Here is a 15,910-nt window from a genome sequence, read left to right as displayed (position 1 = left end):
GATGTATGAAAGTGTTGAATCACTATATTGTATACCTGGAACTAATATAACACTGTATGTAAACTAATTGGAATTAAAATAAAAATTTAACCCCCCCAAAAAACTCTTACAGCTCAAAAATAAGGAAACAACTCAATTAAAAAAATGGGCACAAGAGCTGAAAATGCAAAGAAGATATACAGATGGCAAATATGCATATGAAAAATTGTTCAACATCCTCTGACATTAGGGAATTGCATATTAAAACAATGAGACACCACTGTACAACTATCAGAATGACAATGTGGAAAAAAAAAAAAACCCAACCTGACAAATACCAAATGCTCAAGGGAATGTGGAGCTAGTAGGGATGCAAGACGTTACAGCCACATTGGAAGTTTGGTAGTTTCTCACAAAGCTAAACATAGTCTTACAATATAATCCAGCAATTGCAATCTTAAGTATTTACCCAATTGAGCTGAAAACTCAATATGCATTGAATACAATGCATAGTGCTATGTAACAGAAGTCAGTGTGAAAAGGCTACCTTCTGTATGATTCCAGCTGTATGACACTCTGGAGAAGGCAAAACTATGAAGACAGTAAAAAGATGAGTGGTTGCCAGAGATTGAGGGAGAGAAAAGGAGGGTTGAATAGGATTATTATTACATATATATAATTATATAATATATTATTATTATTAATATATTATTAGGGTCATGGAGCTATTGTGTATGATACTTATGCATTTGTTAAAACCTGCAGAACTTTACAGCACAATATAAATCTTAATGTATGCAAATTAAAATATTTAGGCGGTTAGAGGATCCCAGGAAGGAATGAATATAGACTATGACAAAAAAAAGCTAACTGTTATTTCACCTGTATGAAACAACCCCACTGGAGGGGTAGCAGGAGGGGAGGTGCTGACCAAAGTAACTTTGAAATGAATGTGTAAGACTAAATACTAAAGGAATTACACATAATGGTTGTATTTAATAAAGTTGTTTTCGATGGGGATTCAGGTTGAAAATTTTGATACCACTATGCATATATTCTAGAATTGAACAGTTAAGTAAATGGACGAGAGCTGATGTAAGTCAGATTTCTCCTCGTTGGATTAGGAATTTACAGATAAGCAAGGGAAAGAGGCTGGAAGGATCCTTTTGATGATAGATTAGAGTTGGGCAATATCAGTGTGAACTCATGTTCAGCTTAATGGAGACATAGATGGTTATTACATATCATAGATAATATATATACACACAGGTCGGTATACACACATGCATTTCCTTGCTCTGTCTGCAGAAGGTATGAAAAAAAATACGATGACCCAGTGTTGAAAAGTATACCGAGCCACCAGATCTTTGGTTCCAGACCATTCTCCAATTAAAGGAACCATAACTCCCTGGAGAAATGTCTGATTCTAGGACTGGGATAGGAAATATATGAGTCTAGAGAATCTTATAGTGCCGGAAAGTAAGGAATGAATGAATTACCTGTAAATTATTTGTAAATAATTGTAACTTAATTGTAAAAAATGTACAATACTGCTACAAGGTGTTAATAATAGGGAAAACGGTGCAGAGTATGTGCTCTCTTAATTTTTCTGTAAATCTAAAACTATTCTAAAACAATAATGTATATTAAATAAATGAAAGTACTGTTGGAAGGTCTCACAATAACCTCGTGGTTTCTGTCTCTCCTGCAGCTTTGAAAGTGTGTGCTGCCTTGCTGACTCTTCTTCTCTCTCAGACATCACTTTTGATGGCAATCCAATAGCTCAAGAGTCATGGTACAAACATACAATCCTTCAGAATATGATGCAGCTGCGCCAGCTAGATATGAAGAGAGTCACGGTGAGAACTCTTTTGAAGTGCTTTCCATAGTGTCTTCCTTACTGTGGATTAAGAGACTGGGGTGCACATTCTTTGCTTGAAATGCTTCTTAGTTTTAATAAACTGTGGATTATCGTGACTATATAATTCATAACTATAATTACAAATCTTTTACCACCTGTCACTCATTCCCAATTTCATTGAATAGGGCTGTTAAATAACAAAAAAATTCAACTGAGGAAATTTAAAAGATCTAATTGGCTTTATTAATCAACTCATGAATTGGACAGCATCCTGTCTAGCAAGTGGAGGGGAGCTCCCAGTGACTACAGAAAATGAAAGGTTTTTAAAGGTAGAGAGGGAGTGGAAAAAAGGCAATTATTAGCAAAGGATCCATGGTTTTAGGCAAGGTCACCCTCCTAAAGGGAAGGAAAGGGGCCTATCAGTAAATTTCCTAGTCCTGACCAGGAAATTCACAGGTTGACTGGTTACAGATTACATTTCTGGGGGGTCTAAACTGTAGTTAAGTTAGGTAGTAACTCTTGGTTTACTGGCTTGTGACCTTAACCTAAGTGATGCCATTTTGGGTCTGTGGTTTCCTTTTTAACAGGTTTAAAAAAAAATTAAATTAATTAGTCATCACGATTGTTTAACCATGACAGTTGTTTTTCATTCTGGCTCATATCCAACTAAAAATTTATTTTAAAATGGATGAGTAAAAATGACATTCATTAAGTTACATAATGTAATGTTTCCGCACATGGGTGCCAAAGCCAGACTGCTTGAGTCTCTATCCTGGTTTGACCAGTTTCTAGCCAAATGACCTTCAGGAATTCACTTGACCTTTCTGTATCTCATTTTCCTTAAAGTAAAATAGGGGGTAGACAGTCATAATTACATCATAGAGTTGTTGTCAAGATAACATAAAGCACTAAACCTTAGAACAATGTGAGGCTCAGAGGAAGCGTCACGTGGAGCTGTTGTGTTGTTATTGATGTCATACCTCTCAGAAGAGCGCTTGTTTATTCATTTGATCTGCATGTTAGATGTTTTGTATACTTCAATGTTTTAATGACTCCTCATCTAAGTGAAATGCTATATATGCACCTTTTAGTTGTGCAGTGCACATTTGCATATTATAGGCTTCAAGAAGTTCTGTAAGAAAGAAATTTGCCTTAATTTTCATTGTTTGCATATATCAGATTTATTTCAATATTTTGCTATCTCAGATATTACTCATTAATGATCTCAGTTGGATAATCTCAGAGCTAGAAATATATCCTAAGCCTCCACTTGCCTTCTGACTTCTAGACCCTGCTAATGTTGATGTGGATTCTGAGTGGTCAGCTAAGTTTGTTCAATTGCCAATTAATTGACTCCTTGCCTATAGCCATTTTCACAATATGTGCATTTACATTTATGTCTCAGGAATATCATGGACATTTCAGGTGACAGGGAGGTAGTTACAAGTGTTGATGAATTCGTTAATGCCAGGGATCTTCTGGGGGCTCTGCCTCTTTTTGTTCTAGCATGGAGAAATAGTTCTTTGTCTTCAGCTTGTTCAGATCTATCCTGTAAACTCTGTTTCATACTTTCACCCTTATCTCCATGTGTTTCTTCTTTTTTTTTTTTTTCCAATGATTTTATTATTTGTCAGAAAGAGAGAGAACACGTGCAGGGAGAGCAGAAGGCAGAAGGAGAAGTAGATTCCCTGCTGAGCAGGGAGCCTGATGTGGGGCTTAGTCCCAGGACCCTGGGATCACACCCTGAGCCAAAGGCAAACACTTAACTGAGCCACACAGGCATCCCTCCATGTGTCTCTTAATTGTGCATCTTTGGTACTTAACAATTACTCTTCCTGGTGAGGTTGAGGTGGGTGGGGTAAGAAATGAAGCTGACTCATTTATGTAAGATAGTACTTAATTATATATTGTGTTTCCCATAGTGAACTTATATGTCAGTCTTGCCTACCCAACTGATGTATACAATCCTGGTGGGCAGACACCATTCTTCTTCCTTTCCTGATATATACCGATGTCCTAACTATGTTTACTTCCTTTCCTTCCCTATCTCACACAGTGCTGAGAATGTAGTAATGTTCATTAAAGTCTTAACTGAGTGAAATTTATCTACTTTCATGCCTGAAATAAAGGAGAATGGTGCTATATGTAATCATTGTCTTTGTACATTCCATGAGTTGTGTTTGCCTGGTGAGGAAATGAGAGAAAATCACCTGGGATGGGAGCAGGGCCAGCTGTTCTGCTGAAAATCCCTGTACATCTGCTCCTTCACAGCTTAATTTGAGAAATTAAAAAAAATTAATGTCTTACTTAAAGCTTTACTTGAGATATAATGGGCATAAAATTAATTGCACTTATTAACTGTACAAGTTGATAAATTTCAACATATGTCTCACCTGTGAAACATCACCACAATCAAGCTTTTTCATAATCCACTACCCAAACAAAGTTTCCTCATGCTACTTTGTTATCCCTCCTTTCCATCCCTCCCCACCCAACCTCCATTGCCAAGAAACCACTGATTTACTTTTTGTCATTATAGGTTAGTTTCCATTTTCTAGAATTAATGGAAACAATTTCAAAGTCATAGAAAAGTTGTAAGTACAGTAGCAAAAACTTTTTTCTTGGGGCGCCTGGGTGGCTCACTGGGTTAAAGCCTCTGCCTTCGGCTCAGGTCATGATCTCAGGTTCCTGGGATTGAGCCCCACATCCGGCTCTCTGCTCAGTGGGGAGCCTGCTTCCCCCTCTCTCTCTGCCTGCCTCTCTGCCTACTTGTGATTTCTGTCTGTCAAAAAAAATAAAATCTTAAAAAAAAAAAACTTTTTTCTTGAACTATTTGAGAGTAAGCTGCTGATTAGATAAACCAACAATCCCGAACACTTTAGTGTGTGTTTTTGGCAAGCAAAGACATTCTCCTGTATAAACACAATATAACCAACGAAATTAGGAAGTAAACACTGAATAATTTTTAGTGTCTAATTCTCACACCACCCTCAAATTTTACTGGTGGTGTCAATAATTTCTGTGTAGTGAAATGATCCAGTTTGGAATTATATATTACATATGGTGCATTTGGTCATCAGATTTCCCTCATCACTATTTTTCAGGAACAGTTTCTCAGTCTTTCCTTGCCTTTCATGACTCTAACATTTATGAAGATTACAGGTCAGTTTGTAGAATGGCACTCAATTCAGGCTTTTTGATGTTTCCTTGCAATCAACTTTTATAGATTTTTGCATTAAATAACACAAATGATTTTGATTTTTCTCGTTGCGTCCTACTAAGTGGTATACAATTTCTATTTATCCTTTTATTGATGTTGGCCACTTTAATTACAATGGTGTCTGCCAGCCTTCTCTATGTAAAGTTATTCTCTTTCCCTTTGTAATCCCTTTCCTCATAAAAATTTCAGTTTTTCATTTATTCATATTAGCATGGACTCATAGTATTTAGTCTTAGCTTTTATTTATTACTTTTTAGTGACTTTAGTGTAGAAACAGCATACCTTTTTTCTCAGTAGCTTTTTAAAAAAAATATTTTATTTATTTATTTATTTATTTGAGAGAGGGAGAGACATTGAGAGAGAGTGTGCATACAAGAGGAAATAGGGAGAGAGACGAGGAGACTCTGGTGAGCACGGAGCCTGACATGGAGCTTGATTCTACGACCTGAGATCATGACCTGAGCTGAACTCAAGAGTCGAATGCTTAACTGACTGAGCCACTCAGATGCCCTAAAACAGTATACCTTTTAAAAGACTTTCTGTTGGAATGCCTGGGTGTCTCAGTGGGTTAAAGCCTCTGCCTTCAGCTCAGGTCTTGATCCCAGGGTCCTGGGATCAAGCCCCACATCAGGGCTCTCTGCTCAGCAGGAAGCCTGCTTCCCCCCCTCTCTCTGCCTAACTCTCTGCCTACTTGTGATCTCTGTCTGTCAAATAAATAAATAAAATCTTTAAAAAAAATTAAAAAAAAAAAGACTTTCTGTTAACAGAGTTGACAAACAATGGCACATGTTCTGGCCATGTGTTTTCGTAAACAAAGTTTATTGGAACACAGCTGTGTCCATTCATTAATATGTTATCTCCATATGCTTTGATTCTACAGTGGCGGAATTCAGTAGTTGCTAGAAGAAACTATATGGCCTCTAAGTCTAAAATATTTACCATCTGGCTAGAAAAATTTGCTGACACCAGTTCTATACCAACTTTTTTTCTCTTTAAAAAAGACATCTTGATTAATTTTTATGTAACTTACCATATAAATATTCTAGCTGGGGTAGATTATACAAATACTGAATGAACCTCTGTGCACTAGAGCTATGTGCTGAGGACTCCGTGAACTAGGGCACTGTGAAATATTTACAGTTTTCAAGGGAAACGCAGTGATATTTGAGATCTTTGAGACACGAGAAGACTACGAGCTCAAGGTTATTTGCCATTTCAACATGAGGTCACGCTATATTTACCTCCGTGACATCGTATCTTTGCAAAGCGGTGGTTTTGCTAAACAAAATACTATGCCCAAATCAGTATGGAACAGGAAATGAGGTGTGCCAATGTCCAGTCTAAATACAACATTTGAGAAGTTGTGTAATGTCCTACAGATATACAGATTTCATTGATAAGCAGTTGTGGTTCTTTAAGAATGGTGTATTTTTTTCTTTCAAATTATGTGTATCATTATTTTTTCAAATGGCTGCTAAGTTGCTGGAACATGAACAACTTAATAAGTTGTTCACTAACTACTGAGTAAACAGAGCTATTAACACATTTCTTTTGACTTAGAAACACCGTGAAAAAATTCCTGGCCATTCTTAGTTACGTTGAACTGAAAAGTTCCTGTACTTGGATCTGTATTAGACACTAGATCAGAACTAGAACTAGATTAGACAAGATCAGAATCATAATTCATGCCCTCAAGTTAGGGCATGTCTAGTGCAGACAGGTTATAATGCAAAATGCCAAGCTAGAGAAGATCAGTTGTTAGATATATATATGTGTGTGTGTACACACACTCACACACACTTACACACATGTGCACATGCACACATGCACAGCATAGTAACATTGAAAGGTAAAGCACCCCTGTGCCTACCAGAAAAATAGGAAAAGTTCCAAAGGAGAAAATACTTGACTTGGGCTTGAAAAGTGATTATGAAGGAGGATATATCTGTGGGAAGTGTTCCAGGGAGAATGAAGGCATGCACAATGCAGAGAGATGTGAGGGATATAGCAAATGGTAGAAATTCAGCATGGCTGAGCACTGCATAAACATGGAGGAAAGTAGCAGGAGCAAAGGGCATCTGACAGGCAAGGCCTAGACCATGAAGGGCTTTTTATGTCATAATGAAGAGTTTGGCTTTTTGTCTTGGACATAATAGGAAGCCCTTGAAGAGTTTAAGGTGGTTAAATTATATTCGCCTATTAAAGAGGTTGTCTATCTGGAGAGAAGCCCAGGGGATGAATTGGGGAAGATATGATGGGTGAGATGAGAAGGAGGGGGATTAGTTAGAATGAGAGCTTTGCGGGGAGGGGGCTGCCTGATCCAGAGGAATGACAAAGGATAATATGAGGCCAAGAGAGAGAAGATAAGTTTATGGCCTCTATTCGCATTTTGCTTTTGTTATCTCTGTTAACAAACTATAGAAATAAATATTAAGATAAAGAAAGTGAAGCCTAGGATAGGTGAATAGGTAAGTTGAATCTAGAGTAGGGACTGGCAAACTTTACCTGTAAAGGGTCTGATAGTAAATATTTTAGGCTGTGGGGTCTGTACAGACTCTGTTGAAAACTACTGAACTCACTGTAGCGTGAAAGAAGGCATAGGCACTATATAAATGAATGTGCATGGCTCTATTCCAATAAAACTTTATTTACAAAATAAGGTGATGGACTGGATTTGGCTCGTAGACTGGAGTTTGCCAGTCCTTGATCTACAGCACTGAGTAAACGTAGTGAATAAATTGCTAGACCTTTGAAAGTTTTATCAGAGAAGCAGTGTAGAATAGTAGAGTAGTTGCAAGGTAAGATCAACTAATCTTTTTATCATAGAAGGAAAGAATATAAATTTCACAAATTCTGACAGTAAACTTGATGCTGAGTATGAAAGAAATCGAAATTGGATTATTAGAGGAGTTGTGAATACTAAGGGAATTGGTCACTAGGAGGCAGCATGAGTTCACTAAAAATGATTCATGCCAGACAAAATTAATTTTCTATTTTAGCTCTTGTAAGTAGGCCCTCTTGGAGGAGTGTCGGGGATAGTGTTTTGGTATTTAAGCAGAGCTTTTGACAAGGTCTTTCACGATGCTGCTTTGAGTAAGTTGTATGATAACATCGTTAAGTGAATTTGTGACTGGAGCGTTCCTACAGCTTAGAAGTAATGGATTCATAATCACCAGCTTCTAGAAAAATCTGTACTGACATGTCTTGAGGCTTTTTCTTTGAGCCTCTTTGATTCAAAGTTTTTGTTAATGATGGAATGAGAACATTTCTGTTACTCTGATACAATATGTGATTGACAGCAACTCGAGAACTTGGGGATCCTGATAAACTGGTGGATCAAAACAGAATCCCAAAGTAGCTCAGTGATCTACAGCAGGGTTTGGCATACTATAGCCAGTGGGCCAGATCCATCGTGCAGACTGTTTCGGAACAAGAGAAGAATGGTTTATTTGTTTTTAAAGCATTGTATTAAGAAAGTAAAGAACAGAAAAACAACATGTGACAGAGATCTTTTGTGGTTCACAGAGCCTCAAGTATTTACTATCTGGCCCTTTATAGAAAAAATTTGCTGACCTCTAGTGTAGAAAAAAAAAAGCAGAATTTAGCAAGATAAAAATAGATACATTGAAAATCCTGGACTTTACTCCATACAATTATCAGCACAAATGCAGATTTATGTGAGATGAGACTTAGCAAATTAAGTTCAGATTGATTTAATTGTGAGATGGGATTGTTAGAAGTTAAATGGTTTAAAACAATCTTATCAAAACAGAGAATTCAGAAAAGTAGAGATGGTAGTCCCCATTTTTTTCTTCGATGATCAGATTACACCTGAACTATTAGTTTTAGAGGGGTGACAACAAACTGACGAATTTCCAGAGAAGCTGGCACAATTCGTTGACAGGGAAGACATAGGGAAGATATTGCAGTGGTCTTCAAATATATTCACAGCTGTCTGTTAAAAAAGAGAACAGACACTGTATAGACAATTGTAGGATAGAGAATATATATTGTATAGACAATTCTAGGGTAGGCAGAATTTTTTCCTTTTAATTTCTAAGGCAGTATTTTGCTAACACAGGCACTATTCTCAGAATTCTGAAACAGGCACAACTTCACAATTTCTAATGTTTTCACTTGAGACACAAAATTAGCTGGCTTAATATGACCTTGTTTACCATTTGCCCTCCAAAAAGTGGAACAGTCTGAGACAGAAGTGAGTTTTCTATGGTGGGAGCTGTTACTAACACTCCCAATAAAACTTTATTTACAAAATTAGGTGATGGACTGGATTTGGCTTGTAGACTGGAGTTTGCCAGTCCTTGATCTACAGCACTGATCGTCCTTTTTGGCAGGTGGGAGGATTCTGTTTCCCTTCCCCTTTGAACTTAATTGTAGTCATGCGAGGTGCTTGGACCAATGAAATGTGAGCAGAAGTAATGTATGTAGATTTCAGGCAGCAGCTTTTAAAAGCCCATGTGTGATTTTCACTGCTTTTCTCCTGTTGTGGTGGCCCTCATGGGGGCATGGATTGAGTTGAAGATGCCACCGGATCACAGCACCCAGGAATACTTAGGCACTGCAAGGAGGACAGTTGCAGGGTTCTTTGCATGATCAAGATGTAAACTTTTGTCGTAAGCCAGTGTAAATTTTGAAGTTATGGCAGCAGAACCTAGCTTGTTCTGGCTTTTTACCCCCCCTAGTATTTAACAGCTAATATCCCCAGGCCAAGAGAAGTTAGGGAATATGGCTTCCAGCCTTCGCTCTGACATTAGCTAGGACCTAGACAGATCAGTTTTATCTGTTAAAAAAAGGCTGTTTGAATGAAAAATACGGACTGCCTCTTCTAGACAAAAACATGGCTTTTAAAGTCTATTTTAATATTTGCTGTAGTCAGGGAAAATAATGTCTTTTATAACTAACTATCCTAAGGTATATGGTTAAAAACCCACATTGCCATTTGTTTTCTTTAATTCCACATCGTAAATTACTGCATACATTAGGACTACTATTATTTATTTGGAGCAAAACTTTTTCTCCTATAAAATATGCATTTTCTAGAGCCTTAATAGTCTGCTAACAGAGTATAATCTAAGTTATCAAACACCTATTAAATCACTGTACTTATTAATTATTTTGAAATCATTTCTACATTTTATCTTCATGAACAGACTAAAGTAAGAAAAAAAGATTTTTTGGTCCTAGATAGATCCTTTTGCTTTGCTATATAAAGAATATGGCTTTTATCCCAGAAATTGAACTATTATCATGAAGATGCCAGAAGTTTACAGTTTTTTTCCTTCTTACCAACAGATTTATAGCTCATCTTTACAATTAGAGGTTTATTTTTGTTTCCAAGTTTAGTTACTCTCTAATTATTTGGGCTGAAATATAGTCATTAGATGTATAAACTCCTTAAAACAATATTTGAGTTGATTTGGCATGTATCCAGTTTTCTTAGGTTTAGCCTTCCTTTTAAAGTCCTACTGCCTTTAATAGAAGCTCAAATTCTTTTTGGAAATCTGATGAAATCATCTCTCAAATATGTATAGGACGTGATCCATACAGTTTCCAGTACTGTTTGAAATTGACTCTTTGAATAACCAATCTGTTTCTAGTTCACATTTTATAGATGAGTCAACAATCAAACATCGATATATTTTGCCTTTTAAAAAAATTTGTTCTGAAATAGGTTATACTTAATAGGTACCAAATCCGTACTTACTGGACAGAAGAGTTTAATATAGTTGTTATTCTAGCTATATTGTGAAACTAGGAATCAAACTTCTGAATTTGAGTTTGCCTCAGAAGCTCTACTTAGCCTTCAAACACCAAGAATATAACTATTTTCCATATCATAAAAGATTTTTTTAAAAAGAGCTTATTTATTTATTTGAGAGGGAGAGAATGAGAGAGAGAGAGGGAGCGTGAGAGGGGGAAGTCAGAGGGAGAAGCAGACTCCCCAATGAGCAGGGAGCCCGATGCCTGACTTGATCCCGGGACTCCAGTGTCATGAGCCAAAGGCAGTCGCTTAACCAACTGAGCCACCCAGGCGCCCTAGTAAAAGATTTTAAATTCACCACAAGTCACATTCATTTTCCATTCCCTTTATAACAATTAAATCATACAGCAGATTGCTATTGACTTTTAACCTTACCTTTTATATCTTTCTAAAATCAGTTAAAATACATTTAAACATGTCCTTATTATAAAAAATTCAAATTCCATTTCTCAGAAGCTGTGGCTTCTGGTCCTGATCCTGGCTTTGTCACTAGCTCTGTGACCTTGTATAAATTATTAACCTTCTCAGAGTATTCAGTACCTCATTTCTAAAATTAGAGTCTTCCAGTGGGTGCATTTCTAGTTTGCTTTATAACTTTTTGATAATTTCTCTTTGTGTATTTTTTATGTCCTTCTTTCATTTAGGTCTTTTCTTTGCTTTCAGAAGTATTTATAATAGCTAACCCCCTAGAATACATTTTCATGGCCTCTTTGACCTTCCTTAATTCTAGCATGATAAATATACTGGTCAGGATAGGCTAGATTATGCTGTAGAAACAACTTCCCTGACCTCAGTGAATTAAAGCAATTAAGTTTATTTCATGTTCGTACTGCCTGTCTGCAGTATGTATGTATGTATTATGTGGTCTGGAAACTTTGCTCTGTGTTGTCTTCATTCTAGAACCAAGGCCTTCAAAGTACCCACCATGTGGAGCTTTGCAGATTCTATAGCAGAGGTGAGAGAGAGAACAGCTATCCCATACATTGTCTTTAAAAGCTTCCTTCCAAATAAACTTCCCCCAGAAGTAAACACATGTGATTTTGTTCATCTGACATTGGTTAAAGAAAATGATAGCACCTAACTGATAAGGGATCAGAATTGCTATCTTACAATATGGCCTGGATGTGGGAAGACACAGGAATATTTAATGAACAGCTGTCATGACTATATATTATGTTTTAAATCAAATGCTGCCTTCTGATAGGGATGGAAATCAGTACCACACTTATGGAGGGCAATTTGTAAACATATCAAAAGTCCTAGAAATATGTCTTCCATTTAATTTAGTGGTTCCAGTTTTAGGAAATTGTTGGACAGATATATGAAGATGTGTATTTAATAATCAATTCTTTAAATATATATTTATTGACTGTCTACAATGTGCCAGGAGTTGACATGGTCCATACCTTCAATGAACTCCTGGGGTAGGAGAGGGGAGAGAGAGTAGCAGAGATTTAAATGAAACAGGTTAAGTGCTGTAGTGGGGAATTTAGGGTGCTATGAAAGCATATGGGAAAGTCTTCTGGCCTGTTTTTCAGTTGCCTGATTCTCTCTTCAGCTGCGTACAGTATGCTCTTCAGCTCTCCTCCATTAGATTTTTCATTTCGGTTTGTATAATTTTTCATTTCTGTAGGAGTTCTTCAAGTGTGCAAAATTACTTTTTGTGGTTTCTTATCTCTGGAGATATTTTCAAGCTCATCTTTTAAGAAGGAATTGTTTTTCTGAAATTGCGACATCATTTTGAATACCTATAGATCCTTCTATATTAAAACTTAAAATTACATGTTTATAATTTACTAAAATTTGACTATCTTCAGGGGAAAAAAACGTGATCCATACTGTGTATACAGATTGCCGCTTGAAAAAATATGTTTATAGTGAATACTGTAAGGTGATACAGGAATAATAAGATGTGAGTTAGCATGTGGGAATCATGGCTGATTTTTAAAATTTTTTCTAAACTTTAATGTTATTTTATAGCTTTTAGAATCTAAGAAATTAGACTGGCCAAATCAACTTAAAAACAAAGTAAAAGTGATAATATTAATGGTGAATAATTTATTAATATCAATGGAGAGTTCTAAAAAGCTTTCATACTTGTTTTAGTATTTAAAAAGCTCTGATTTACATCCATAGGTCAAATAAAAGTTGTGAGAAGTATAATTCTTGTTGTTTTTATCATCATAGCTGAAAGTTTTTAAGTCTTTATATGTGGAACTGTAAGTACATGGTATACAAAGAAAAACTATGTAAACCTGCTCCCCCTTGCTTCTTGCCCTTCTCATTCTGTTTTCTGTCTTGTATTAGCTACGTTCATCACACATCAAAAGTTGGGAGTAGAGTTAAGAACGTACAGTTCTTTAGAGTTGGGAAGGCAAAAGAATAAAGAGGAAAAGACTAAATTCCTATGAGGGCATATTTTCTGTTAGCAAGTAGTATGCTTCTCACAAAGAAAACCAGACCGGTAGAACCAAAGAAATCATACAGAAGAAGTTAAATACTTAATAATGCTTGTAAACATTTTTTGCTTTTAGGAAGAAGAAAGGCGTATCGCATCTGTTGTAGCCAAAAAGGAGGAAGAGAAGAAGCGGGAAAGTCATAAACAGTCCTTGCTTAAGGTACTTTCCCTAAGGTCTACATGCGTGTGCGTCCTAACCCTCGCTGCCCTGAAACCAGCTTGCTTGTCAACTGGAAAAGCAGTTTCCCAACTTTGTAAAGTAGAATTCTACCTATTGGTAGAGTTTTTTTGTAAATAAATACCCTTATACCGTTTGTAAATTACCTATAAATAAGCCTGTACTTGAGAAATGCAACATAATGTGCATTATAAAACACATGCAAAAGCTACAGATTTTAAGGGGAAGAGATAAAAACTAAATAGAACACAAGTTACAGGGTTTTTTTTTTCTACACCAGTGCATCATCTTGTGTATCCTTGTGCCATGTACACTTCATTTCGGAAACCCCTATAATCGACCATCATTTACTGAGATATTTTAATGAGCTCTGATACATGGGTTTCTTTTTTAATAATTGCTTTTTAAATTGAAAACTATTAACTTCTCTTAAATAGAGGTGGTAAAGATTTTTGAGGATTTAGGAAGTAAAATTTATTTTAAACTAGTTTTAAATGATTTATCATATCGTGATTGTTTTCCTTAGAATATTTTCTATTAAAATATTTTATACTTGCATCACAATGAAAATAAAGACAGCTTAAAGTTTATAGCTTGTATTATGCTCCTACTATGTTCTAAAACTAAGGATATCAGGCTGATTATCCTTACTCATTCTTGTCTTACATAGGTGCTTTTCTTCCTAAAATGAAAATGCCATTTAGAATTCAAAAGATGACTGGTAGGGATATGAAGTTGTACAAAATAAACTTAGGAAACAAGGAAACTTGTTGGGGCAATGGAAATGTATATCTTGATAGGCGTATGGGTTACACCGGTGTATGCCTTCCTCACAACTAATTAAGACTACTTGAATCTATGTGCTTTATTCTATGAAAACTACTCCTAAGTTAACAAAACAAAACAAAAAAATACTTGGTCCCAAGCCCTCTCAGCTTAAGACTACTACTTCAAAAGTATTTAGAACTCGACATAATGATACAATTTTCTCATTTGCTATTATTTCTAACCTCTTGACTCCTCCCCAACTTTATCTGTTTTCCCCTCATCCCATTAATTAGACGTACCTAAGCCCCCTCTTGATATCTCTTTTTATTGATTTAACTGATAGAATTTTAGTCTTTTCTCTATTGGAATATTTCTAAGGGTTGGTCAAAAACACACTTTGGTTTATATGAAATATAGTTGTAGGTAAAATTTTTAAAACGAGTAGGTAGGAGCAAGATTTACCATTGACAAATAATACTACTGGTAAACTTTCTGAATGGTTCATTTGGAAAAAGTAATAGAGTTGATTCTTGAATAATATGAGTTTGAACTACGCAGCTCCACTTGTTAATTGGATTTTTTTCAATAAATACAGTACAGTACTGTAAGTGTATTTCCTCCTCCTTATGATTTTCTCAACATTTTGTTTTCTCTAGCTTACTTTATTATATGAATACAGTATATAATGCATCTAACATACAAAATATGTGTTAATCAACTGTTTATATCATTGGTAAAGCTTTTATTAGTCAATGGTAGGCTATCAGTAGTTAAGTTTTTGACAAGTCCAAAATTATACATAGATTTGCAGCCCCCCTGAGCCAACCCCCATGTTATTCAGGAGTCCTCTGTATTTCTGATCTTACAGCTCCAGTACCTAAGCTGCATAAGTGAATGAATGGCCAAATGAATAAAAATATATAAGTAAATAAACAGACTAAAGCTGTCAGACCAAAAGAACACTTTTGTATTGTATTTTAAAGCATGGAAAGGCAGAATAAACAAACTCCATTGGTTTAGCTTTAAAGCTACCAGTATAAGTTGAGCCTGGTATAGGCAACAAATTGCTCTTGACTACACTTTTGCACTGAAATTTTTTTTCTTATATACCCAATTCAGGTGCTGTTCATGCTCAGCATTTTTGGAAATAGCCATTAAACATTTAGCCAACGTGGTTTGTACATGTTTGGAAAATTTGAAAACTTCAAAAAATAGTGAATACTTCTCTTGAAGTCACTAAATAGGACTCTTTAATTGTGAGGGTTATTTAGCTTTAAAATTTTTTAATTAGAGGAGAATCATGGGAAATCAAGAGACCTGGATTCCAGCCGTAGCCCAGATTCGAAATCCTGATACCGAAGATCCTCAGCATTCTCTGGCTGTCGTTTCATTCGACAGCACGTCCTGGTCATTAAGAAAAGTGGGTGGGTGGTTGCGAAGGGACCAGAAGAGTGCATTGACACGTATCTTCTGTTGCTTTTCTGTCTTCCTGTTTTCCTTGCAACCTTGGAAATGCGTGGAAGTGATAGTTACAAGCTCTACTGGTGAGATATTGCTTGGACTATGAAGAGTAGACTCAAGTGGCAAAAGCTGCAAATTTGGAATCTTCTAAAATAATTGTCACCTTAACACAGACTTCGCAATGTATTGTTACCTAGGTTTAG

General features: G+C 36.1%; 1 protein-coding gene across 4 annotated transcripts in view; it reads left to right on the top strand.

Annotated features, from left to right (window-relative positions):
- LRRC49 (leucine rich repeat containing 49) overlaps positions 1-15,910 on the top strand; it is a 161,519-nt gene that overhangs the window by 97,726 nt on the left and 47,883 nt on the right. For all 4 annotated transcript variants that reach the window (XM_032864922.1, XM_032864921.1, XM_032864924.1 and 1 more), the window contains 2 exons: positions 1,691-1,838; positions 13,377-13,460. In XM_032864922.1, the coding sequence (XP_032720813.1) occupies positions 1,691-1,838; positions 13,377-13,460 (232 nt within the window). The remainder of the gene's footprint in view (positions 1-1,690; positions 1,839-13,376; positions 13,461-15,910) is intronic.

Source organism: Lontra canadensis, unplaced genomic scaffold (genome assembly GCF_010015895.1).
Source record: "Lontra canadensis isolate GAN:19392208 unplaced genomic scaffold, GSC_riverotter_1.0 scaffold28, whole genome shotgun sequence".
Taxonomy (NCBI): domain Eukaryota; kingdom Metazoa; phylum Chordata; class Mammalia; order Carnivora; family Mustelidae; genus Lontra; species Lontra canadensis.
Note: the sequence above shows the minus strand (reverse complement) of the source record. Positions and strands in the feature narration are given on the sequence as shown.